The 22,265-nt window shown below is 37.1% G+C and overlaps 1 protein-coding gene across 3 annotated transcripts in view; it reads right to left on the bottom strand.

Annotated features, from left to right (window-relative positions):
* The window catches only part of LRBA (LPS responsive beige-like anchor protein), a 719,345-nt gene that overhangs the window by 634,657 nt on the left and 62,423 nt on the right, over positions 1–22,265 (bottom strand). For all 3 annotated transcript variants that reach the window (XM_065905003.1, XM_065905001.1, XM_065905002.1), the window contains exons 3-4: positions 6,847–7,078; positions 6,533–6,633 (exon numbers count right to left, since the gene is read on the bottom strand). In XM_065905003.1, coding sequence (XP_065761075.1) covers positions 6,533–6,633; positions 6,847–7,078 — 333 coding nt within the window. The remainder of the gene's footprint in view (positions 1–6,532; positions 6,634–6,846; positions 7,079–22,265) is intronic.

The following is a 22,265-nucleotide window of genomic DNA, read 5'->3' on the forward strand; positions in this document are numbered from 1 at the left end:
CACCCTTATGGCAGAAAGTGAAGAAGAACTACAGAGCATCTTGATGAAAGCGAAAGAGGAGAGTGAAAAAGTTGGCTTAAAGCTCAACATTCAGAAAACTAAGATCATGGCATCCGGTCCCATCACTTCATAGCAAATAGACGGGGTAACAGTGGAAACGGTGTCAGAATTTATTTTGGGGGGCTCCAAAATCACTGCAGATGGTGACTGCAGCCATGAAATTAAAAGATGCTTACTCCTTGGAAGGAAAGTTATGACCAACCTAGACAGCATAGTAAAAGGCAGAGACATTACTTTGACAACAAAGGTCCACCTCATTAAGGCTATGATTTTTCCAGTAGTCATGTATAGATGTGAGAGTTGGACTATAAAGAAAGCTGAGTGCCAAAGAATTCATGCTTTTGAACTGTGGCGTTGGAGAAGACTTTTGAGAGTCCCTTGGACTGCAAGGAGATCCAACCAGTCCATCCTAAAGGAGATCAATCCTGGGTGTTCATTGGAAGGACTGATGTTGAAACTGAAACTCCAACACTTTGACTACCTGATGTGAAGAGCTGACTCATTGGAAAAGACCCTGATACTGAGAAAGATTGAAGGTGGGAGGAAAGGGGGACGACAGAGGATGAGATGGTTGGAAAGCATCATCAACTCAATGGATATGAGTCTGGGTGAACTCCGGAAGTTGGTGATGGACAGGATGGCCTGGAGTGCTGCAGTCCATGGGGCTGCAAAGAGTCGGGCAAGACTGAGCGACTGAACTAAACTGAACTGAAATTATACTTTAATTTTAAATATAATCAATATATAGTCAAGACTATATATTGTCACCTTGCTTATTTAACTTCTATACAGATTACATCATGCAAAATGCCAGACTGGATGAAGTATAAGCTGGAATCAAGACTGCAGGGAGAAATATCAATAACCTCAGATATGCACATGACAACATTATGGCAGAAAGCCAAGAGGAATTAAAGAGGCTCCTGATGAAAGTGAAAGAGGAGAGTGAAAAAGCTGGCTTAAAACTCAACATTCAAAAACCAAAGACCATGGCATCCAGTCCCATCACTTCATGGCAGATAGATGGGGAAACAGTGGAAAGAGTGAGAGACTTTATTTTCTCAGGCTCCAAAATCACTGCAGGTGGTGACTGCAATGATGAAATTACTTGCTCCTTGGAAGAAAAGTTATGATCCACCTAGACAGCATATTCAAGAGAAGAGACTACTTTTCCAACAAAGGTCCATCTAGTCAAGGTTATGGTTTTTCCAGTAATCATGGATGGATGTCAGAGTTGGCCCATAAAGAAAGCTGAGTGCCAAAAAATTGGTGTTTTTGAACTGTGGTGTTGGAAAAGACTCTTGATAGTCCCTTGGACTGCAAGGAGATCCAACCAGTCCATCCTAAAGGAAATCAGTCCTGAATATTTATTGGAAGAACTGATGTTGAGGCTGAAACTCCAATACTTTGGCCACCTGATGTGAAGAGCTGACTCACTGGAAAAGACCCTGATGCTGGGAAAGACTGAGGGCAGGAGGAGAAGGGGATGACAGAGGATGAGATGGTTGGAAGGCATCACCAACTCGATGAACATGACAGGCTCCAGGAGTAGGAGATGGACAGGGAAGCCTGGCATGCTCAAGTTCATGGGGTCTCAAAGAGTAGACATGACCAAGCAACTGAACTGACTGGGTTAGATATATCATTCTATTTTTCACTTTCTACCTGCTTTTTGATATCTATTCATTTAACTCGATGAGCTTAAGTAGCTTCAGTCATATCCAACTCTTCATGACCCTTAGCCCATTATGGGCTATGGGCTATGGTCCATAACCCATCAGGCCCCTCTGTCCATGGGATTCTCCAGGCAACAATACTGGAGTGGGTTGCCATGCCCTCCTCCAGAGGACCTTCCCGACCCAGGGATCAAACCTACATCTCTTCTGTCTCCTGCATTGGTAGGCGAGTTATTTACCACTAGAGCCACCAGGGAAGTCCATTTCACTCTATGCATTAATTCTACCTGCTACATAATAATCTATTCTCTGCATCCAATACATTTACCTAGCTACTCTCCTAAGATAAACACACATGTTGACAGTTCACCGACATCAAAAAAAGGCTTGTGAACATCCTCACAGGTTAAAATAACTCTGTCCCCCACTTATACTTGCTATTATCCAATCTATAATTCTTGATGCTCCTGATATCACATATCAATATTGTTTTTTTTTTTCTGGTCTTCATTTTTTTCTCCATTTATTTTTATTAGTTGGAGGCTAATTACTTTACAATATTATAGTGGTTTTTGCCATATATTGACATGAATCAGCTATGGATTTACATGTGTTCCCCATCCCAATCCCCACTTCCGCCTCCCTCCCCACCCCATCCCTCTGGATCTTCCCAGCGTACCAACCCTGAGCACTTGTCTCATGCATCCAACCTGGGCTGGTGATCTGTTTCACCCTTGATAGTATACTTGTTTCAATGCTATACTCTCAGAACATCCCACCCTCGCCTTCTCCCACAGAGTCCCAAAGTCTGTTCTGTACATCTGTGTCTCTTTTCCTGTTTTGCATATAGGGTTATCGTTACCATATCTTTAAATTCCATATATATGCATTAGTATAGTGTATTGGTCTTTATCTTTCTGGCTTACTTCACTCTGTATAATGGGCTCTAGTTTCATCCATCTCACTAGAACTGATTCAAATATATTCTTTTTAATGGCTGAGTAATATTCCATGGTGTATATGTACCACAGCTTCCTTATCCATTCGTCTGCTGATGGGCATCTAGGTTGCTTCCATGTCCTGGCTATTATAAACAGTGCTGCGATGAACATTGGGGTGCACGTGTCTCTTTCAGATCTGGTTTCCTCGGTGTGTATGCCCAGGAGTGGGATTGCTGGGTCATATGGCAGTTCTATTTCCAATTTTAATCTGAACATCTCTAATTGTTAGTGATTTAGCATATATTTAATTATGGGGTTTCTATCTCTGAAAGTAAATGTCTGTTCACATTCTTTGCTGTTTTCTTATAGTTTTCTCTATACACCAATATAACAAAAATGTTTTAATTATATATTCAGAATACATTATTTGAACGTAAATCAAACCAGTATTCTTCTGGACATGACACCGCTATAGGATGTACAATTACCAAGTCACTAGAAAACTGGACAAAATGTATGCAACTAAAACTGTCTTAAGACATGGAAAAGAGATAGCTCAAGACTGTGATCCTTGAGAAAGGGAAACAAAATGAGCCATGATATTCCAAGACTTTCTAGTTGGTGTCAATTTCCATATCACATATCATTTCACAGGGGAGGGAAATCAAACAGAACTTAAAAGTCTCACTGAGTCAATGAGGCAGAAACTGGAGAATGGGTAGTCTGAGGAGGACAGAATCGTCAGGGAAGACTACTACAGAGGAAGGACGAATGCAAAGAAGAGTCTCTAGATATCTTCACTGACCCTTTAACATAATACCAAACTGTGCATTTCTACCTTAAAACTCAACAAGGTAGGTGGCCAAGATTTTAACAGCCGTAAGTCAAAGAACTCCCAGAGCTAATACAGAGCCAGGAATCCCTGAGACCCTATCGGCACTGTGGAGAGACCTCAGGCTTATGCTACCTCTTGCCTCATGTCTGAGACTCAGGGTCATTCACAGAAGCTCTACAAAAGTGAGGCCAGAATAATAAGGCTGACTTTGCCCGAGAGCAACAGCCAATCTAGACCTGACAGAAGAAACGTTTAAAGTAGCCTGAAAGGGCTACTGGCGTGCTGCAGTCCATGGGGTTGCAGGAGTGGGACAGGACTGAGCCACTGGCCTGACTGACTGATGGAAAGGGCCACAAGTACCGATCTGCTCTGCAAACAACAGTGTCACAACCTTAAAAGAACCGCAACAAAATCCAGCAACAGGCACTTAGTCACCACGAGCTGTGACTAACACCACTATGTCTCAAATCACTAACGGAAGAAACTAGAAAACAGGACCTACAAGAAGAAGCACAGTGAGCGAGTAAAAAACGGATCTAGAAAATACAACGATGACAGAATCAGTGAATAAGAACATTAAAGCAGCTATTAATATGTTATATATTTCCAACGATTTAAAGAAAAAAAACATGAATGAGGGGGAAAAATATTTTAAAGAAAACAAATAAAATTTAGAGACATTACAAGTATCTGAAATCTAAAAAGTTTAAGGGATAATAACAAAACTATAGAAGAAAAGATCTTTAAATACAGCAATAAAAGCAATTTAAAATGAAGCACAAAGAGAAAAGACTTAAAAAAAAGTGAATAGATCTCAGTGACCTAAGGCACAATGCAGAGAAGATTAACCAACATGCAATTAGAGTCCCAGAAGGAGTGGGAGGGGGGCAGGAAAATAATATTTGTAGAAATAATGACCAAAATGTTTCCAAATTGATGAAAATTATAATCACACAGATGCAACAACACCTAGTAAGAATAAATACAAGGTAAACCTCACCAAGAAACATAATAAAATCACTTCAAATAAGTGATTAAAAAAAACGTAAAAAGCAGAGAACTAAAGTTTGATAAAAAGAAGCTAGAGAGTCTAATCATTTTAATATAATACTATACAATTGCAGAGCATAAACTTAGATATACTCAAACAGAACTGGATTAAGGATCAACAGGCTGAGTAGTTGCCATAGGCAATGATTTCTAAAGAGCTCTAAAATAAGCCTAGAAATGCAATAAAAATGGAGAAAATATTTACTAGTATTCCCCTAGGGGTAAGTAACTAAAGCGTAAATAAACAGGTTGATGAGGCACCTGGAGTTCAAAATCAGCTGACCAATACCAAAATTCTCCAAGCCAGACTTCAACAGTACCTGCATGGAGAACTTCCAGATGTTCAAGCTGGATTTAGAAAAGGCAGAGGAACCAGAGATCAAATTACCAACATCTGTTGGATCATTGAAAGAGTGAGAGTTTCAGAAAAACATCAACTTCTGCTTTATTGACTGTGCCAAAGCCTTTGACTGTGTGGATCACAACAAACTGTGAAAAATTCTGAAAGAGATGGGAATAGCAGACCACCTGACCTGCCTCCTGAGAAACCTGTATGCAGGTCAGGAAGCAACAGTCAGAACTGGACATGGAACAACAGACTGGTTCCAAATCAGGAAAGGAGTATATTGCCAAGGCTGTATACTGTCACCTTGCTTATTTAACTTCTATTCAGAGTATTCATGAGAAATGCTGGGCTGGATGAAGCACAAGCTGGAATCCAGATTGCTGAGAGAAATATCAATAACCTCAGATATGCAGATGACACCACCCTTATGGCAGAAAGCGAAGAAGAACTAAAAAGCCTCTTGATGAAAGTGAAAGAGGAGAGCGAACAAGCTGGCTTAAAGCTCAACATTCAGAAAAGTAAGATCACAGCATACAGTCCCATCACTTCATGGTAAATAGATGGGGAAACAGTGGAAACAGTGACAGACTTTATTTCTTTGGCTCCAAAATCACTGCAGTTGGTGATTGCAGCCATGAAATTAAATGACACTTACTCCTTAGAAGTTAACCTAGACAGCATATTAAAAAGTAGAGACATTACTTTGCCAACGAAGGTCTGTCTAGTCAAAGTTATGGTCTTTCCAGTAGTCATGTATGGATGTCAGAGCTGGCCCATAAAGAAAGCTGAGTGCCAAAGAATTGATGCTTTTGAACTGTGGTGTTGGAGAAGACTCTTGAGAGTCCCTTGGACAGCATGGAGATCCACCCAGTCCATCCTAAAGGAAATCAGTCCTGAATATTCATTGGAAAGACTGATGCTGAAGCTGAAACTCCAATGCTTTGGCCACCTGATGCAAAGAACTGACTCACTTGAAAAGACCCTGATGCTGGGAAAGATTGAAGGCAGGAGGAGAAGGAGACAACAGAGGATGAGATGGTTGGATCGCATCACCAACTCAATGGACATGAATTTGAGTAGGCTCAGGGAGTTGGTAATGGACAGGGAAGCCTGGTATACTGCAGTCCATGGGGTCACAAAGAGTCGGATGTGACTGAGTGACTGAACTGAACTAACCAATACCATCCCTTGCAAAGGACCATGAAAATACACCTAAGGAGGGTAGATCAATAAAGCACATGGCTTTGGTTCACTAAGTGGGTTGTTCAAGTTTAAAAGCCACACTTAACACTACTCAGATTGATAGAGAAGTTAGGTGCTGCTACCCACCATTTTTATTTCTCTGTCCTTAGCCTTTTCCTCTAGTAAATGTTGAATTTATATTTGAAATATTAACCATTCAAAGAAGGACCGAATTACCAACCTTGTTGGCACACTCAGTCCTCTAACTCCACAACTGTGTCACGTGATAGCAAAAACAGCCCTAAGTCCATATGCTATTCTAACTGATCTCGTCTACTCAATTTGACATTTAACCCCTGTGCAGCAATATCAACTGCTTAAAAGCCACTAAAATATTTGGGGAGGGGAATATTTTCAAATATCAAAGAATATTTAAGTTTACCCATCGTCCTTTATCTCCTTGAAGTTTACTGAAGAAGAGCTTTAGTTCTCGAACTGTCAAATTGTAGCTAGCCAGCACTCCCAACATGTCAACTAAAAGATCTAGAAACAAAGAAAGCAACAAATAAAATAATTAAGCTACTTATATTTCTTGAAGAATTAAAATACAGAGTGCTTGCTTAAGAGTTTAGACAATAAAGTTCCAGGTACATGTCACATGCTCAGCATCTCTTAAACATTACTAAAGAAGAAAAACACAGTACTTAATAATCAGAGTTCATCTTCTCACAACCACTGTGTTACAGAAAGTCATACCTGCAATCATATTGTCAACGTTTTCAATTTTCCCAAGCACTTTTTCAACAAGGCCTACTTCAGTGCAGATTTGAAGATTTCGTATACTTTTCTTCAGAACGGCTGTAAACATGCTCCAGACTTCTGCTTGGCAAGTAACATCACATTTTTCCAGTAGGTCCACCATGCAGATGATACTCTCACCTTCTTGAATAATGAAATTCATTTCTAAATCAAACTGCCCTCCTACCAACTTCCAGGGGCGACAGGGAGGGTGGAAAGAAAAAATACATTAAAAGCATTAGCATTTCTTCAGTGTAACTAGAGTACATTACAAAGCTTTAGTTTGGCAAGTAACTACCCATATACATTCTTCTCTACCCCTTACAATAAAAATATCTTTTTTAAAAAATTTATTTATTTTAATTAGAGGCGAATTACTTTACAGTATTGTTGTGGTTTTTGCCATACATCAACATGAATCTTTAAAAAGATCTTAAAACACATACACACACAGCTCTAAAAAAATAAAGCTTCAGAAGAAATGTTTATGTTACGACAGCACAATCAACCAAGACTTAGAATATAAAAACAGAAATATTTTCAACAAAAACAAACACAGGATGTCTTAAATCACTACCTACTGACACTGATGAAGATCTCAGTTGTAACCCACTCTTTGTGACCCCATGGACTGTAACCTGCCAGTCTCCTCTGTCCATGCAATTCTCCAGACAAGAACACTGGAGTGGGTTAACTTAGCTCTATACTTGCTTTCTAATGCAATGCTTCATCTCCAGGGGATCTTCCCGACCCAGGGATTGAACCTGGGTCTTGTTCACTGCAGCCAGATTCTTTACCATCTGAGTCACCAGCAAAGCCTCAATGAAGATCTAACGTAGCTCTATGCTGCTGCTAAGTCACTTCAGTCATGTCCGACTCTGTGCGACCCCATAGACAGCAGCCCAACAGGCTCCCCCGTCCCTGGGATTCTCCAGGCAAGAACACTGGAGTGGGCTAACTTAGATCTATACGTGCTTTCTAATTCAATGTTCTGTCTATGAATTAGGTAATCTGCAAGCTATGCACTATTCTTGCCTGGAGAATTCCATGGACAGTGGAGCTTGGCAGACTGCAATCCATGGGTCTCAAAGAGTTGGACACGGCTGAGCAGTTAACAGTGTAAGCTACTCACAACAACCTAAAGATCCTTTGCTACCTATACAGGGTATGAGCTCACAGCAAAAATGAAAAGCTGAAAAAGGCTCAAAATGAACACAAAATTTATGGTTTTTTCTTGTAAAATTTCTGGTTTATTATATATACCTACCCATTTTGATCCCTCCTATCAATAATGAGGATAACTTAAACATAAAATTCACACACACTCAGTCAGTAATCAAAAAAATGCTATTTCATTAAGATTGCTATCAGAAAATCCATCCAGAGAAAGCACTGAGACCTATTCCTACCTTGCCATGTCACCCACAGCATTCTCCTACAGAGGGAAAGTTTTTTAATTTTAACAAACCCCAACTGTTTAAACAAAATAAAATACTTTTAGAATTACCTTTGCAGACTTTTTTTTGGCCATGCCATGCAGCTCATGTGATCTTAGTTCCTCAACCAAGGATTAAACCCACGTCCTCAGCAGTGAAAACAGAGTCCTTAGACTGCCAGGGAATCCCCAGGCCTATCTTTTTTTACTAGATTTTTTAAACATCTCTATATTTTAAAGAATAGTCACATATAAGATTCACCTACACTCCAGTCCTTCTGAACACTTCTTTATTATGCAGTTTTCATTATGCTTTACTAAAGCTCAAAAAGTAGGAAAGAATTACAAGAAAGTGAACTGTACAAAACAAAATCTCATACAAAGAATAACAGACCTGACCAAATAGAGTTTACTTTGGAAAAGCAAAAAAGATTCAGAATTAGGGAATCAATTAAAACTCCCTACAGCCAGGAATGAATACATATCCCATGTTCTGTCAAAGATACACACTAGCATGAAAAAGAAAAAATGCAAAAATGAAAATCAAGAGGCAGTATCTGCATGCAAGGAGATAAGAAATCTTGGCAAGCACAGTGTTAAAAGCTCTTGGTTCTTCTAGGAAAGCTGTGGCAGAGATTTTAGTGTGCAATTCTTTACATCATCAGTAGCAACATGTGACATAGGATGACAACTGTGTTTTTGCTAAGAGTCCCTTGGTGTCACTGGGCCAATTCTCCTAGCAACATGGTCCTAGCTATAAAGTATACATGCTTGGTTCCCTAAGGTGACCCCCAAATTCTGTAAGCTACATGAGAACTCCTAATAGGGATTTTTTTTTTTTTGGTTTTATGATTATTCGTGATTTTTTTTTTCACTTGATGTGTCCTTAACTTTTATACTGAAATAATTTCAGACTTTCAAAAAATTGCAAAACAGTATACAATTCCTAATGTGAATATATTGTATCATCATAGTACAGTCATCAAAACCAGGTACAATAGTACAGACCTTACTCAAATAGCAAGACTTGTCACACTGATATCCTTTTTCTGATCCAGCATCAGCATCTCCTTAGTCTTCTTCCAACTATGACAAGTTACACAGGCATTCTTTGACTTCCGTGATTTTTACACTTTTGAAGTGGATTTGCCAGCTTTTTTAAAGACGGTCTTATAATGTGAATGATTTTTCATGTTTACATTCAAGCTGTGTATTTTTGGTAAAAAATATTCCATAGAGATGACACATGTCCGTCTCAGTGTATTATTATTTCAGATGACACCTGATTGGTATATTATTCAGATGGTATCTGATGTCAGTATGCCCCACTATTGGTGAAGTTAGATTTGATCTCGTGCTCAAGGAGGTATCTGTCAGATTTTTTCTGTTTTAAAGTTATTATCTTTCATTTTCATATTATTAAGCATTCTTATAAAGAATACTTTGAGACTACACAAATAAATTGTTTCTCATCATACTTTTAAGTATCCATTAATGGATTTTACCTGGAACTGTAAATACTGTATATTGTGTAAATATACTGTAAATACTGTAAATAAACTGTAAATGCTGCATAGATAAATCGTCATCTTCTATTTCCATCAAACTTTCTATGTTCATCAATTTTAAAGACTTCCTTTAATAAGAAAATAAACCTAAAATGTCAGCATTATGCCCAAACAGGAATATTGGAATGATTTTCATGAAAGTCACAAATAAGACTAAGATGCACCATCACCACTATCCCGTGACGCATTTCTGGAGACACAGAAGGCACATTCGGTGCAAAGGCAGCAACATGTATAAATATCAGAACAACGGTTTAATATCCAATTATTTTCAGATGATAACGAGGAAAACTAAAAACTGCTATAACTGAGATAAGTATTTGGCAATGGAACTACTGATTAGAGTTAACAACATGAAACCATCTCAGAAAGAATTATGCTAAACAGATGCCAGATACCAATGGCTACCTTAAAACTAGAAATTTATTCCACAGGTACATTTAAGTAATGATGTTAGATATAAGAATTTCATTCAGCATGCAATAGAAAATAAAAGAAAAAATACCCCTCAAAAAGACATGGTAAAGTTAGTAAAGTTGTGTTTATATAATGGAATATGATTTAGCCATTGAAAATAATGAGGCAGCTCTGACAGAAAAAGTCATCTCTAAAATACACTGTGTAGCTGAGATAATCAAAATGGAGAAAAGTGAATAGGAGGCTACAATTTGAGTATAAAATATAAACATATACCTAATAATGATACACAAGAAACTAAGTGGTGATTGCCTCTGAAAAGGCAACTGAGCATATGGAGAATGAGGGCGAGGGGAGAATCTGGAGTAAACATACACTTTAGGGTATCCTCCACACTGATCTAAACAGGTCAGAGACCCAGCTGCAACTAACTTACACGACCTTACCTTCACCTTACTATTACTTGCATCAATCTTTCATTTTGATCTGTGCTTATCACCATCAACACACACCCTTCCAAGAAGCTACCGAATTAATTTTTGAAAAGTAATTTCCAAAAAAAACACCCAAATATTTCACCAGCTTTTAAATTGGGTTTACACTGTAAGAGCAGTATCCAGACAGATGTTTTAGGTATTTCTCCAATGCTTTAAATGTTGTAAAATATGCCTTTCAAGGAGAAAATTGATGGCAGAAATTGGTACAGATACATGTGGCATATTTGATATACTATATGTATGCATGTCTATTATACCTAAAAAGTACGCACAGGGTCTACAGTATGTCATGTTAACCCTTTTAATAGTTATCTGAAGCTGATCAACCTTCAAAACACAAATTTTTTTCCAAAGGCAGGGATCATAATCCAAGTCCAGGCACTGGTTAGTTATTATCTGAGCTATAGTAATGGCTGTGCACTACAAAATGTAATCTTCCCAAATGTCACAGTAAGTTATGAATATCTGAGCAGCCTAATGCACTTTACTAGCCATGAAATGTGAAAATGTAATCTTATTACCTTTTTTATGGTTGTATTTTTTTGAATAATGTAGCCTGGAAACTGATGTATAGTCTTTTTCTGCATTTTAGCATGATTTGGTCTCCATTGCTATATAGAATATTTTTCAAAACTCTCCATTTCAACATATTTTAGTCTTTGCCCGAACTTCATAAACAATTTTTATAGCCACCTTCAGGGTGGTATAACATTCTTTCTATAGGTTATAGTTTAAAGTACAAGATTATAGAAATTCTAAAGTATATTAGTCAAAGAATCTAAATAAACCTTCACAAGTTTTGTATTAAAACTTTATTTGGGCACAAAGATTATTTTCTTCACAATGATTTTATTAACAAAAGGTTTTACGCTTTTTAGTGATTAAGCCTAAGTCACTTGTTTTTTCAAACAGCCAGGAAACAAATATAGACCAAAACTAATTATTTTTCTCTTCAAAACTGAAAAGACTATCATACAAGAAAATTCTAATACTTAAAAGTAAAGACATGTTTTCCCAGGAAACTTGCTAAATTTTTTCTCAAAGATGTAGCAGGTATAGCAGAAACTGGACAGAACACATTCACAGTTTAGTCCCTAACTAGGTATTTCCTATCTCCTGTCTAAGCCAGTCAATCTCTGGTACTATGCTACCGCAGCCCTAGCAAACTGTCACAGCTCTGTATTCCCTAGGGTTCATTTCTGATGCTTCCTACTAAATATTTCAGTAAGGCAGATAGAAACTCTTTAAAAAGCAGACCATGACCTAGAAACTCCTCAGCTTATCTCCTCTCAGCACGTTCATTTAACAGAGACAGACAGTTCTGTGATTGGGACTCAATCTGTCAAAAATAAAACATGTATTGTTAAGGGCCTTTCTTGGAGGTCCAGTGATTAAGACTCAGTGCTTTCACTGCAGGAGGTACAGGTTCAATCCCTAGTCAGGGAACTAAGATCCCACATGCCACACAGCACGGCCCCCCCGAAAATAACTCTTCAAAGATAAAAACACAGATGATAACTGTTTTTTTAAGAAGGGGCGGGAGAAGGAAAGGCTCACACCGAAATTAGGATATGGATGACTTTTCTGGTGGGGATAAAAAGATTCCAAGACGTTAATACTGTCCTATCACTAATCTGCTGTCAGGTATATGTATTTATATTTTATGTACATTTATATATTTTACACATGTATCTTTGGCATGTTTGATACACTTCACAATAAAAAAATTTTTTTATGTGGTTCCATGATGAAGGTACTCCTAGAGCGGCTAGCATATAGACACATAAATGTAACCTAAAAGGGCACAGGCTACACAACATTCTCTTAGAAAAAAGTTGCATTCTCTCCAATGAACTCATAGACCAAAATAAACTCACAAACCAAAATCAAAAAACACAAGAGAAAACACAGCATAAGGATGAGTCAGTAGACATGCTATTAATAACAGGAAGTGCTCAAGAACTTCAAACTATAAAATTATCAAATATATGTGATTATAAATAATTACAAAATTATGCAATTGAGACTTTCCAAGAAAGAAAGAAAAAAAGACACAAGATTATGAAGGAAAAGAGGTAAGATATCCCAGCAGATTTGAAAAATAACAAAAATAAACAGAACTTCTAAAATATAAGCAGTCATTGAAATTAAAAACTCAACAGGTTAAAAAACCGAAAGAGTTAGGTAAACTATCAAGGAACTAAAATAGCTGAGCAAAGTCCCAGAAGGCAGGAGAGTGAGAAAGAAGGAGACAGAAGATACAAAAGAAACGCTGAGAGACATTGAGGATAGTATGAGGACAATTCCATGTTCAACACAAAGTCCAAAAGTAAACACTGAAAAGAAGGAAAGACGGTATTATCAGCTATAATAACTGAGACCTTTCTCACAGTCACCAATAATGTGAATCCTCAGAATCAGAACACAACAAGTCCTAATTCTGACACAAAATTTAACACTAGAGATACTTATTTTAATAACGTCAGGTCTACTTTCAGATAAGAAAAATTTCCTGTATTGTAATGTTTCTCTCTCTTGGAATATTAATTTCTTTAAGTACAGACAGCAAGGTGTTTCTCTCACTACTACTGATGTAAGTAGAGACTATTATGAACTAGATGCTATATATGTTATAAAAAAAAAAAAAGGTAAGTTCATTATGAATTACAGTAATTACAACCCTTAAATTGTCATTTCGCAGCCAAAGAATTTCACACAACATAAGAGTCTAAGACATATCCTCACCATTAGGTACTGGCAATGAAATCTGCTATTGTAAGATTCATTATGAATTATAAAACACTCTCAACAATAAGGGTTGGGGGTTAAAATTTTTTCATTTCAGCAATTCACTCTGATTTTCCCTTATCCCTTCTAAAATTATAATTTTTTAAAAAAATATTCAGGTCCTAGTAATTACAGAATATTTAGTCATTTTAGAAAATTAGATTAACTTTGCTATTCTCTGCAATTGGCTTCCTACTTTCTTGCATCATTTAAAGAACCATACCTTAACATTTTCTTAAGACCCAATTTAAGACCTATCTCTTCTAAGAACCATTCTGAGTTTTCTAGCCTACCATAAACCTGGGTGGCCCAGTCAAATGTTTCTGACTCTAAGACAACAATGTCACATGATTTAACCTAATATTTTAATCATATCATGTATAATTTTTTCATATCACAAGGTTTAATCATTTCTTCAGCTAGTTTACATCAATCTTTTCTATTCAAATAGCATAGATAATGATCCCAGAAAATAGGAACGATTTCAAAAAGTATTTTTTACCTTTTTTAATCTTCACACTATGTCTAACATTTAATGAATGTATCCTTAGGATACATACCATTAAGTTTAAATACTACTCATTATTTACATAATTTAAAAATTAAGGAAATATGCTAGAGTTTTTACTATAACCCAGTGCAAAAAGCAAGAAATCTGAAGTCTCGCTTGTATTATCTTAATCTCTCTCCAAAAGATAAGGTAAGCAGTCAACAATATAATAATGAAATGTCAAGCTCCCAGCAAAAGCTCAATCCGTTTTATGAAAGCATTTGGCCAAAAAAGATCCATACGTGAAAATTTACAGTTTTGTTCATAATCACCCAAAACTAGTGATGCAAATGTCTATCAACTAGTAAATGGATAAACAAGTTATTGCACAATACAATAGAATATATACTGCATATATTTATATAATACAATATATACACATTCTATGTAATAGAATAGTATATTGTATAGGGAATATACAGTGTATAGAGAAGCCCTACAATACAATACTCATCAGCAATAATAAAGAAACAACAATCAATACCATTAATAATATGAATCAATCTCAAAAACATTATATTAAGGCAAAGAAGCTGGACATAGAAATTACATTTAATGACACTCTAAAAAAGAAAGAAGTATAGGGAAAGAAGTTAGATCAGTGGTTGCCAGGGGCTGAAAATAAAGGGACAATTCACCACACACACACACACACACACAAAATTCAATATCTTGATTATGGTATTGAATACCCAAATATATCCATCTGTCAAATAAAACAATACATCTAAAAGTATGAATTTTACTGTATGTCTTAGCAATCCTAAGGCTTAAAATAATTCTAAAAAAAAAAAAGCTCAATTCATTTATATCGAAGGCAAGAGAAAAGTAAAATGCACCAACTAGAGCGATCCTCAATCTTTTTGTGGCCAGGGACTGGTTCCATCTAAGACAATTTTTCCACTAGACTAGAGGTGGGGGCTGGGGAGCGACAGTTTCAGGATGAGTCAAGAGCATTACATTTATTGTGCACTTTATTTCTATTATTACATCAGCTCCACCTCAGACCATCAGGCATTAGATCCCAGAGGTTGAGGACCCCTGGACTAGAGACAACAATGTAGAATCAAATGGAGAAGGCATGGAATACAAGGAAATTAGAAGATGTGAACAGAAATTGTTAATCCTTAGCATTCTGTAATGTATACTACAATCAGAAATACCCTGGTAAGACTAAAAAAATTATACCATAATCTCACAGTGAGACTGGTCTGGGCTTGGACATCTTACACTAAAATATTAACAAAGATTATAAAGATTTTCCATAATCATAAAATTCTAAACATGCAAAAGAATTAAAGTAAACTCCATGAGGAACAACTATAATTTCCAGTTAGCTGTTTAATATTCTGAACAAAAATTCCCTTTGAAGTTTCTGTCCTCCTCCTTCCACTTACTGTCTTTCAGTATTTGTTGAAATGCCCAGAAGCATCAATAGTTTCTATAAATATTAGGAATACACTTATAGAGATATAATATTTCCAATTCCATTATATAACTAATCTTTGGGACTTCCCTGGTGGCTCAGATGGTAAAATTCGTCTGCAATCCTTACAAGAACCATGTGTCACATGCATCAATTATTTCACATCTATTTATAGAGAAACAAAAGACAATTAATTCACAGCCAAAACTTCTAACCAGATTAACTGACTCCTAGCCTCATGCTTTCCTTACATCTTCATTAATAATCTAACATTTAAGTTGGGTTTTCTAAAGTTTCTTTACATAGTGAGCTAAAGGATCTGAAAAATTGGTGAATTTCACCATAAAAAATTAGTCAAAATGCATGTCTTTCAGGTAATGAATAACCATCTTTATAGTTTTTTTTAAATGCCCAAATATACTAGGAAGTAGCAAATAACCTGTCCTCCCTCACTGTTCATTGTACCTTTCATAAGAATTAGAACTTTTCACTCAACTATGGCACGTCTACAAAACCAGTATTAACCAAAAAGATTCTATGATTAAGTAAGACTAAGAAACACCAGATTAAAGAAGGCAATAGATAATTACATAAAATTCCCAGAGCTTTAATATGTCACTGTGCATTATAAATATCAAAAACATATATAACCAATGTATGGACTTTCCAAAACTTATTAGACAATGAAATGAATTTCTTTTTGCTTTCTCCTTTTTTTTGATAAGAGCTTTTCACAGTAATAGCATTATTCAAAAGCATTTTTGAGAAACACTGGATAATGTATTTGTGTTCTTGAAGTTTACTGCTATGAATAACATGACAGAACTATGTTCATGCATACATTTAGAAGGTCTTTCAAATTTTCAGTTAAATGGTTTAAACAACCTACTTAGTTTTCATAGGTTTCTTTTTACAATTTATATAATAATTAGACAAAGAGATATCTTAAGATTAATTTAAGTGAAAAGAAAATATAAGCTACCAATACCCATCAAATGAACCCCTATCCCTTCATGAACAATTCAATTCAAAAACCAAAGAAGACAGATGATCTCCCACATTAAATTAAAGCTGCTCTGTGCCCCCGCAAAGTTCAGCAGAAATAACACATGTGAATTCCAAGCCGAGGTCAGTAAGGACTTCATGGCTTCCCTTGTATCACTCATCTGAGGAAAACCCGCCACCATGTCATGGGATCCTAGAGCAGCTCTGTGGCAGACCCACCCGGAGGGGACCTGAGGTTTCCCACCAGCTCTCACCACCAACTTGTCAGCCATCCAAGTAGCCTGGGAGCGGGTCCTTCAGCCCCAGGAAAGTCTTCAGATAACCGCAACCCCAGCCGACAGCTTAAACGTAACCTCACGAGAGCCCTGACCCAGAACTGTCTAGTCAATCTGATTCTGAATTCCTGACCCACAGAAACTTTATGACTGTTTTAAGCGGCAAGGTTTGGGGATCATTTGTTACACAGCAATAAATAATATAATTGCAAATCAACCAGTTAATAGTAGTTGGGGGAAACTTTTTACTCTATATATTTCTGTGCTATTTTTTTAATGTAATGCAAAATAAAATAAATAATGATGATAAAAATACAGAACAATAACCACATACATGTATTGAGTGACTGTGCTGTGCTATGCTAAGTCGTGTCCGACTCTTTGCGACCCCGTGGACTGCAGCCCGCCAGGCTCCTCTGTCCATGGGATTCTCCAGGCAGGAACACTGGAGTGCCCTCCTCCAGGGATCTTCCCAACCCAGGGGTCAAACCCAGGTGCCCCGCTTTGCAGGTGGATTCTTTACCGTCTGAGCCACCAGGGAAGCACTGAGTGACTGCTGTGAGCTAATCACATAAAAATAAAAATAATAAACACACAGTCACCTAAACAGTCCAAAACAATAACATGCATGCACTGAGAGACTACCGTGAGTTACGTACTGTGCCAAGCATTTTTCATTACTGACCATTTTTGATTACCTCTCAAAAAATAAAAAACTAGCAAGACCACCACACAGTTAACACTCAATATTAGGCACTGAAACATAAGTAAGTCACACACAGTCACAAGACACTGAGGTGGCTGAACCAGGGTTTAACTTGATAAAAGGAAAACAGATATAGCTGGAGTAGTCTTTTCACTTCTACGTTCTTCCCTCTCTAGAACACAGACAAGATGCCCAGAGGTACAGCGGCCACCATGATACTGATAACTTACGGTGAACGATGTCAGATTCGTGATCTCTGAAGAAGATTTAGCTTCAGGACCACGGACCAGGCTTGATCACTCGAGAGCTTTTGTGTAGCAGAGTTTTATTAAGGTATAAAAAGCGACAGAGGAAGCTTCTGACACAGACATCAGAAGTGGGGCAGAGAGTGCCCCCCTCACTAGTCTTAGCAAGGGAGCTACCGCACAACTGCACTCATCTCTCACGCTAGCAAAGTAATGCTCAAAATTCTCCAAGCCAGGCTTCAACAGTACATGAACCATGAACTTCCAAATGGTCAAGCTGGATTTAGAAAAGGCTGAGGAACCAGAGATCAAAGTGCCAACATCTGCTGGACCATAGGAAAAGCAAGAGAGTTCCAGAAAAACATCTACCTTTGCTTTATTGACTATGCCTAAGCCTTTGACTGTGTGGATCACAACAAACTGTGGAAAATTCTTAAAGAGATGGGAATAACAGACCACCTGACCTGCCTCCTGAGAAACCTGTATGCAAGTAAAAAAGCAATAGCTAGAACTGGACATGGAACAACAGACTGGTTCCAAATCGGGAAAGGAGTACATCAAGGCTGTATATTGTCACCCTGCTTATTTAACTTATATGTAGAGTATATCATAAGAAACATTGGGCTGGAGGAAGCACAAGCTGGAATCCAGATTGCTGAGAGAAATATCAATAACCTCAGATATGCAGATGACACCACCCTTATGGCAGAAAGTGAAGAAGAACTAAAGAGCCTCTTGATAAAGGTGAAAGAGGAAAGTGAAAAAGTTGGCTTAAAGCTCAACATTCAGAAAACTAAGATCATGGCATCTGGTCCCATCACTTCATGGCAAATAGATGGGGAAACAATGGAAACAGTGAGAAACTTTATTTTGGGGGGCTCCAAAATCACTGCAGATAGTTATTGCAGCCATGAAATTAAAAGACTCCTTGGAAGAAAAGCTATGACGAACCTAGACAGCATATTAAAAAGCAGGGACATTACTTTACCAACAAAGGTCTGTCTAGTCAAAGCTATGGTTTTTCCAGTAGTCATGTATGGATGTGAAAGCTCGACTGTAAAGAAAGCTGAGCATTGAAGAACTGATGCTTTTGAACTGTGGTGTTGGAGAACTCTTGAGAATCCCCTGGACAGCAAGGAGATCCAACCAGTCCATCCTAAAGGAAATCGGTCCTGAATTTTCATTGGAAGGACTGATACTCAAGTTCTGAATATTCATTAGAAGGTGGCCAACACACTTTGGCAGAAGCTCAGAGCTCCGTGACGGCTCAGAGCGTGGGAGGGAGGCTCAACACTAAAGGCTCGAGAATAATGTATACACACATGTATTAACCTTTCTTACATTTTTGTACGAAAGATTAACATCTTTGTACAAAAGAAATTTACACACTATAAGGCAACTATACTCCAATTTTTAAAATTTAATAAAAAAATAAAAGAATGGTAAAAGGAAAGGTAGAAAGTATGTAACTCTTGAAGCATTATTAAGTAGAACCACCAGTGCCAGCAATTGCCTACTACCAAACTCACTGTTATGTAAGAAAATCTGTATTTCATGAAAATAAATGAATGTAGATTCTATTACTTTAAGCAGAACACAAACCTAACTAATATAAAGAGGTTCAACAAATGGTGCATAAACAAATGAGTGGGTTATCAGAAAAAGCTACCTTAGACAACTCTTTGTTTTTAATATGATTCAAATGTATGCATTTTAACTTAAGGGACTACAATTCATTTTGTATCTTAGAAAAATTCTTTTTATCACAAAGTGATAACCAAACAATTAAACTGAATACACGTAAGCAAAGTAAAAAGATGAACAGCAATTTCTGTTTTATGAAATATAATCTCTAGATAAACAGCAGTAGAATTTTACTGCATTTGTCTAAATAGTAAAATATTTCAAGAAGGTTAATTTTACTGAGATAAATTATATAATACCAAGTTTTCACATACAAAGGTGTCAATGGATATTCTAGAATCAAACGAGTGAAAACTTCAGATATTAAATGTATTTAAACAAAACTGCAAGGTCTTATAAGTAAAAGCATATAGAGGTGGAAGGAAGGGATTATTATAGGATTATATGAAATTTGTAAATTTCTTTGAAATTTGAAAATTGTAAAGCACTCTAGAATTTAAAGAATCACCCAAAGACTTTCAGTAGTACATATTCAGCACAGTATACTCAATCTCTACCAACCAAACTATTTGAAGAATAGCTTTGTTGGTTTTATGATTATTTGAGAGTTAATCAGAAAATATTTCCTATTTCAAATATTCTAGGCTAAACCGTTTACATATATATTAACAGATGTGCAGTTAGGAAATATCTTACATAAAATTTAAGATCATTTAGATGAATGAATCTTGGTTTCAAATATTTAAGAAAAGAGACTGACTACAATTGGGAATATCTAGGGAAAAAAACTGAGAAGAAATTATTAGTTTAAAAAGGAGCTGGAATGGCGAGAGGACAGTATTGGCAATGAGAAGAAAAAACGAAACTGAGAGAAAAGTAGAGCAAGGCTTTAAATCTTGTCTACATCTAGTAGACATCTAGATGTCTACTCCATCTAGTCTACATCTAGTAGACATCTAGATGTCTACTCCATCTAGTCTACATCTCTGGGTTGAGAAGAAGGCAGAGAAAAAATTCAAAGTAAGAACGGCTAACAGTATGAATTCTGACAAGAAGTTATACTCTATAATTCTGGATACTGTAAAGTTCTTTTTTCATTAAAACAGCCAATCACTCTGAGAGGTGGGAGGCATTCAGAACTCAGAAAAGTCAGGATCCAATAATTCAACTACTTATAAAAATATCATTTGCAAGAGTACACACAGGGGCTTCCCTGGCAGTGCAGCAGTCACGACTGTATTCCAACAAGGGGGTACAAGTTTGATACCTGACCAGGGATGCAAGACTCCACGCGCCTTGTGGCCAAAAAACCGAAACACAAAACAGAAGCAACACTGCCGCAAGTTCAACAAAGACTTGAAAAAATAGGCTGTATCAAAAACATCTTTACAAATGAAAAAGATTCAACAGAAAAACTCAGAAAATAAGATATAAAAATAATTACTGCAGCACTGATTATAAAAATGAAACACTGGAAATAGCCAAAATAACCCCCAATACAGAAACAAATACCTAAACTATGATACGTTCATATAATGGAATATTATGTGGTCTTTAAAAAGAACATAAATCTACATGTGCTGGAATGTCAATACCTTGAAAACATATTACTGAATTATTTTACAAGTTACAGGAGGGACTTCCTTGGCAGCCTAAAGGTTAAGACTTCACGCATTCAATGCAGGGGGCGCAGGTTGAGCTCCATGTTAGGAGCTAAGATTCCACACGCAGTACCACACAGCTGAAAGATAATTCTGTTGTTGTTGCTGTTTAGTCACTCAGTTGTGTCTGACTCTTTAGCAACCCTGTGCACTGTAGCCTGCCAGGCTCCTCTGTCCATGGGATTTCCCAGGCAAGAACCACTGGAGTGGGTTGCCATTTCCTTCTCAGGGGATCTTCCCAGCTCAGGGATCCAACCTCCATCTCCTGCATTGGCAAGCAGATTCTTTATCACGGAGTCACCAGAGAAGCCAAAAGACTAGAAAAATTACAAAATAAAAGTCACAGGCCAGTAGGCACAATATAATTGCATTTCTATAAAGCAGTTGTTAATATACTTAAACATAAGGGAAAATTTAGCTTCAGTGTAGATATTAGGCCTATGTTGCTTGGTTTCAGCTAGATGCCTACGTATGTATCACTTCAGACATACCTAAAGTGTAGATGATAAATGATTTCATTACCAAATATATTAACATCACAAACAATCAATATGACAATATCAGTAATAAGATTAAGGGAAGTCATTTATGCAAATCTATAGTTTATTCCAGTAATCATATACAGATGTGAGAGCTGGACCATCAAGAAGGCTAAAGAAGGCTAAAGAAATAATGTTTTCAAACCGTGGTGCTGGAGAAGACTCTTGAGAGTCCCTTAGACTGCAAGGAGATCAAACCAGTCAATCCTACATGAAATCAATCCTGAATATTCATTGGAAGGACTGATGCTGAAGCTACAATACTCTGGCCACCTGATGCGAAAGCCAACTCATTGGAAAAGACTCTGATGCTGAGAAAGACAGAGGGCAGGAGGAGAAAGGGAGAGAGAAGAGGAGATGTTTCAGTGGCATCACAGATTCAATGGACATGACTCTGAGCAAACTCCAGGAGCTAGAGAAAGACAGGGAAGCCTGGCATGCTACAGTCCATGAGGTCGCAAAGAGTCGGACACAACTGAGCGACTGAACAACAAATATGTACGTTCAAATACAGTTTTGGAGTAAAAATCTTTTATGTGCTTTATATGTTGTAAGTCTTCAGATAATTGAGGATAGAATAAATACAAAAATAATTAGCTATTATGAAAGCTGTTATTTTTAT

The sequence above is a fragment of the Muntiacus reevesi genome, chromosome 13, assembly GCF_963930625.1.
Source record: "Muntiacus reevesi chromosome 13, mMunRee1.1, whole genome shotgun sequence".
Taxonomy (NCBI): Eukaryota; Metazoa; Chordata; class Mammalia; order Artiodactyla; family Cervidae; genus Muntiacus; species Muntiacus reevesi.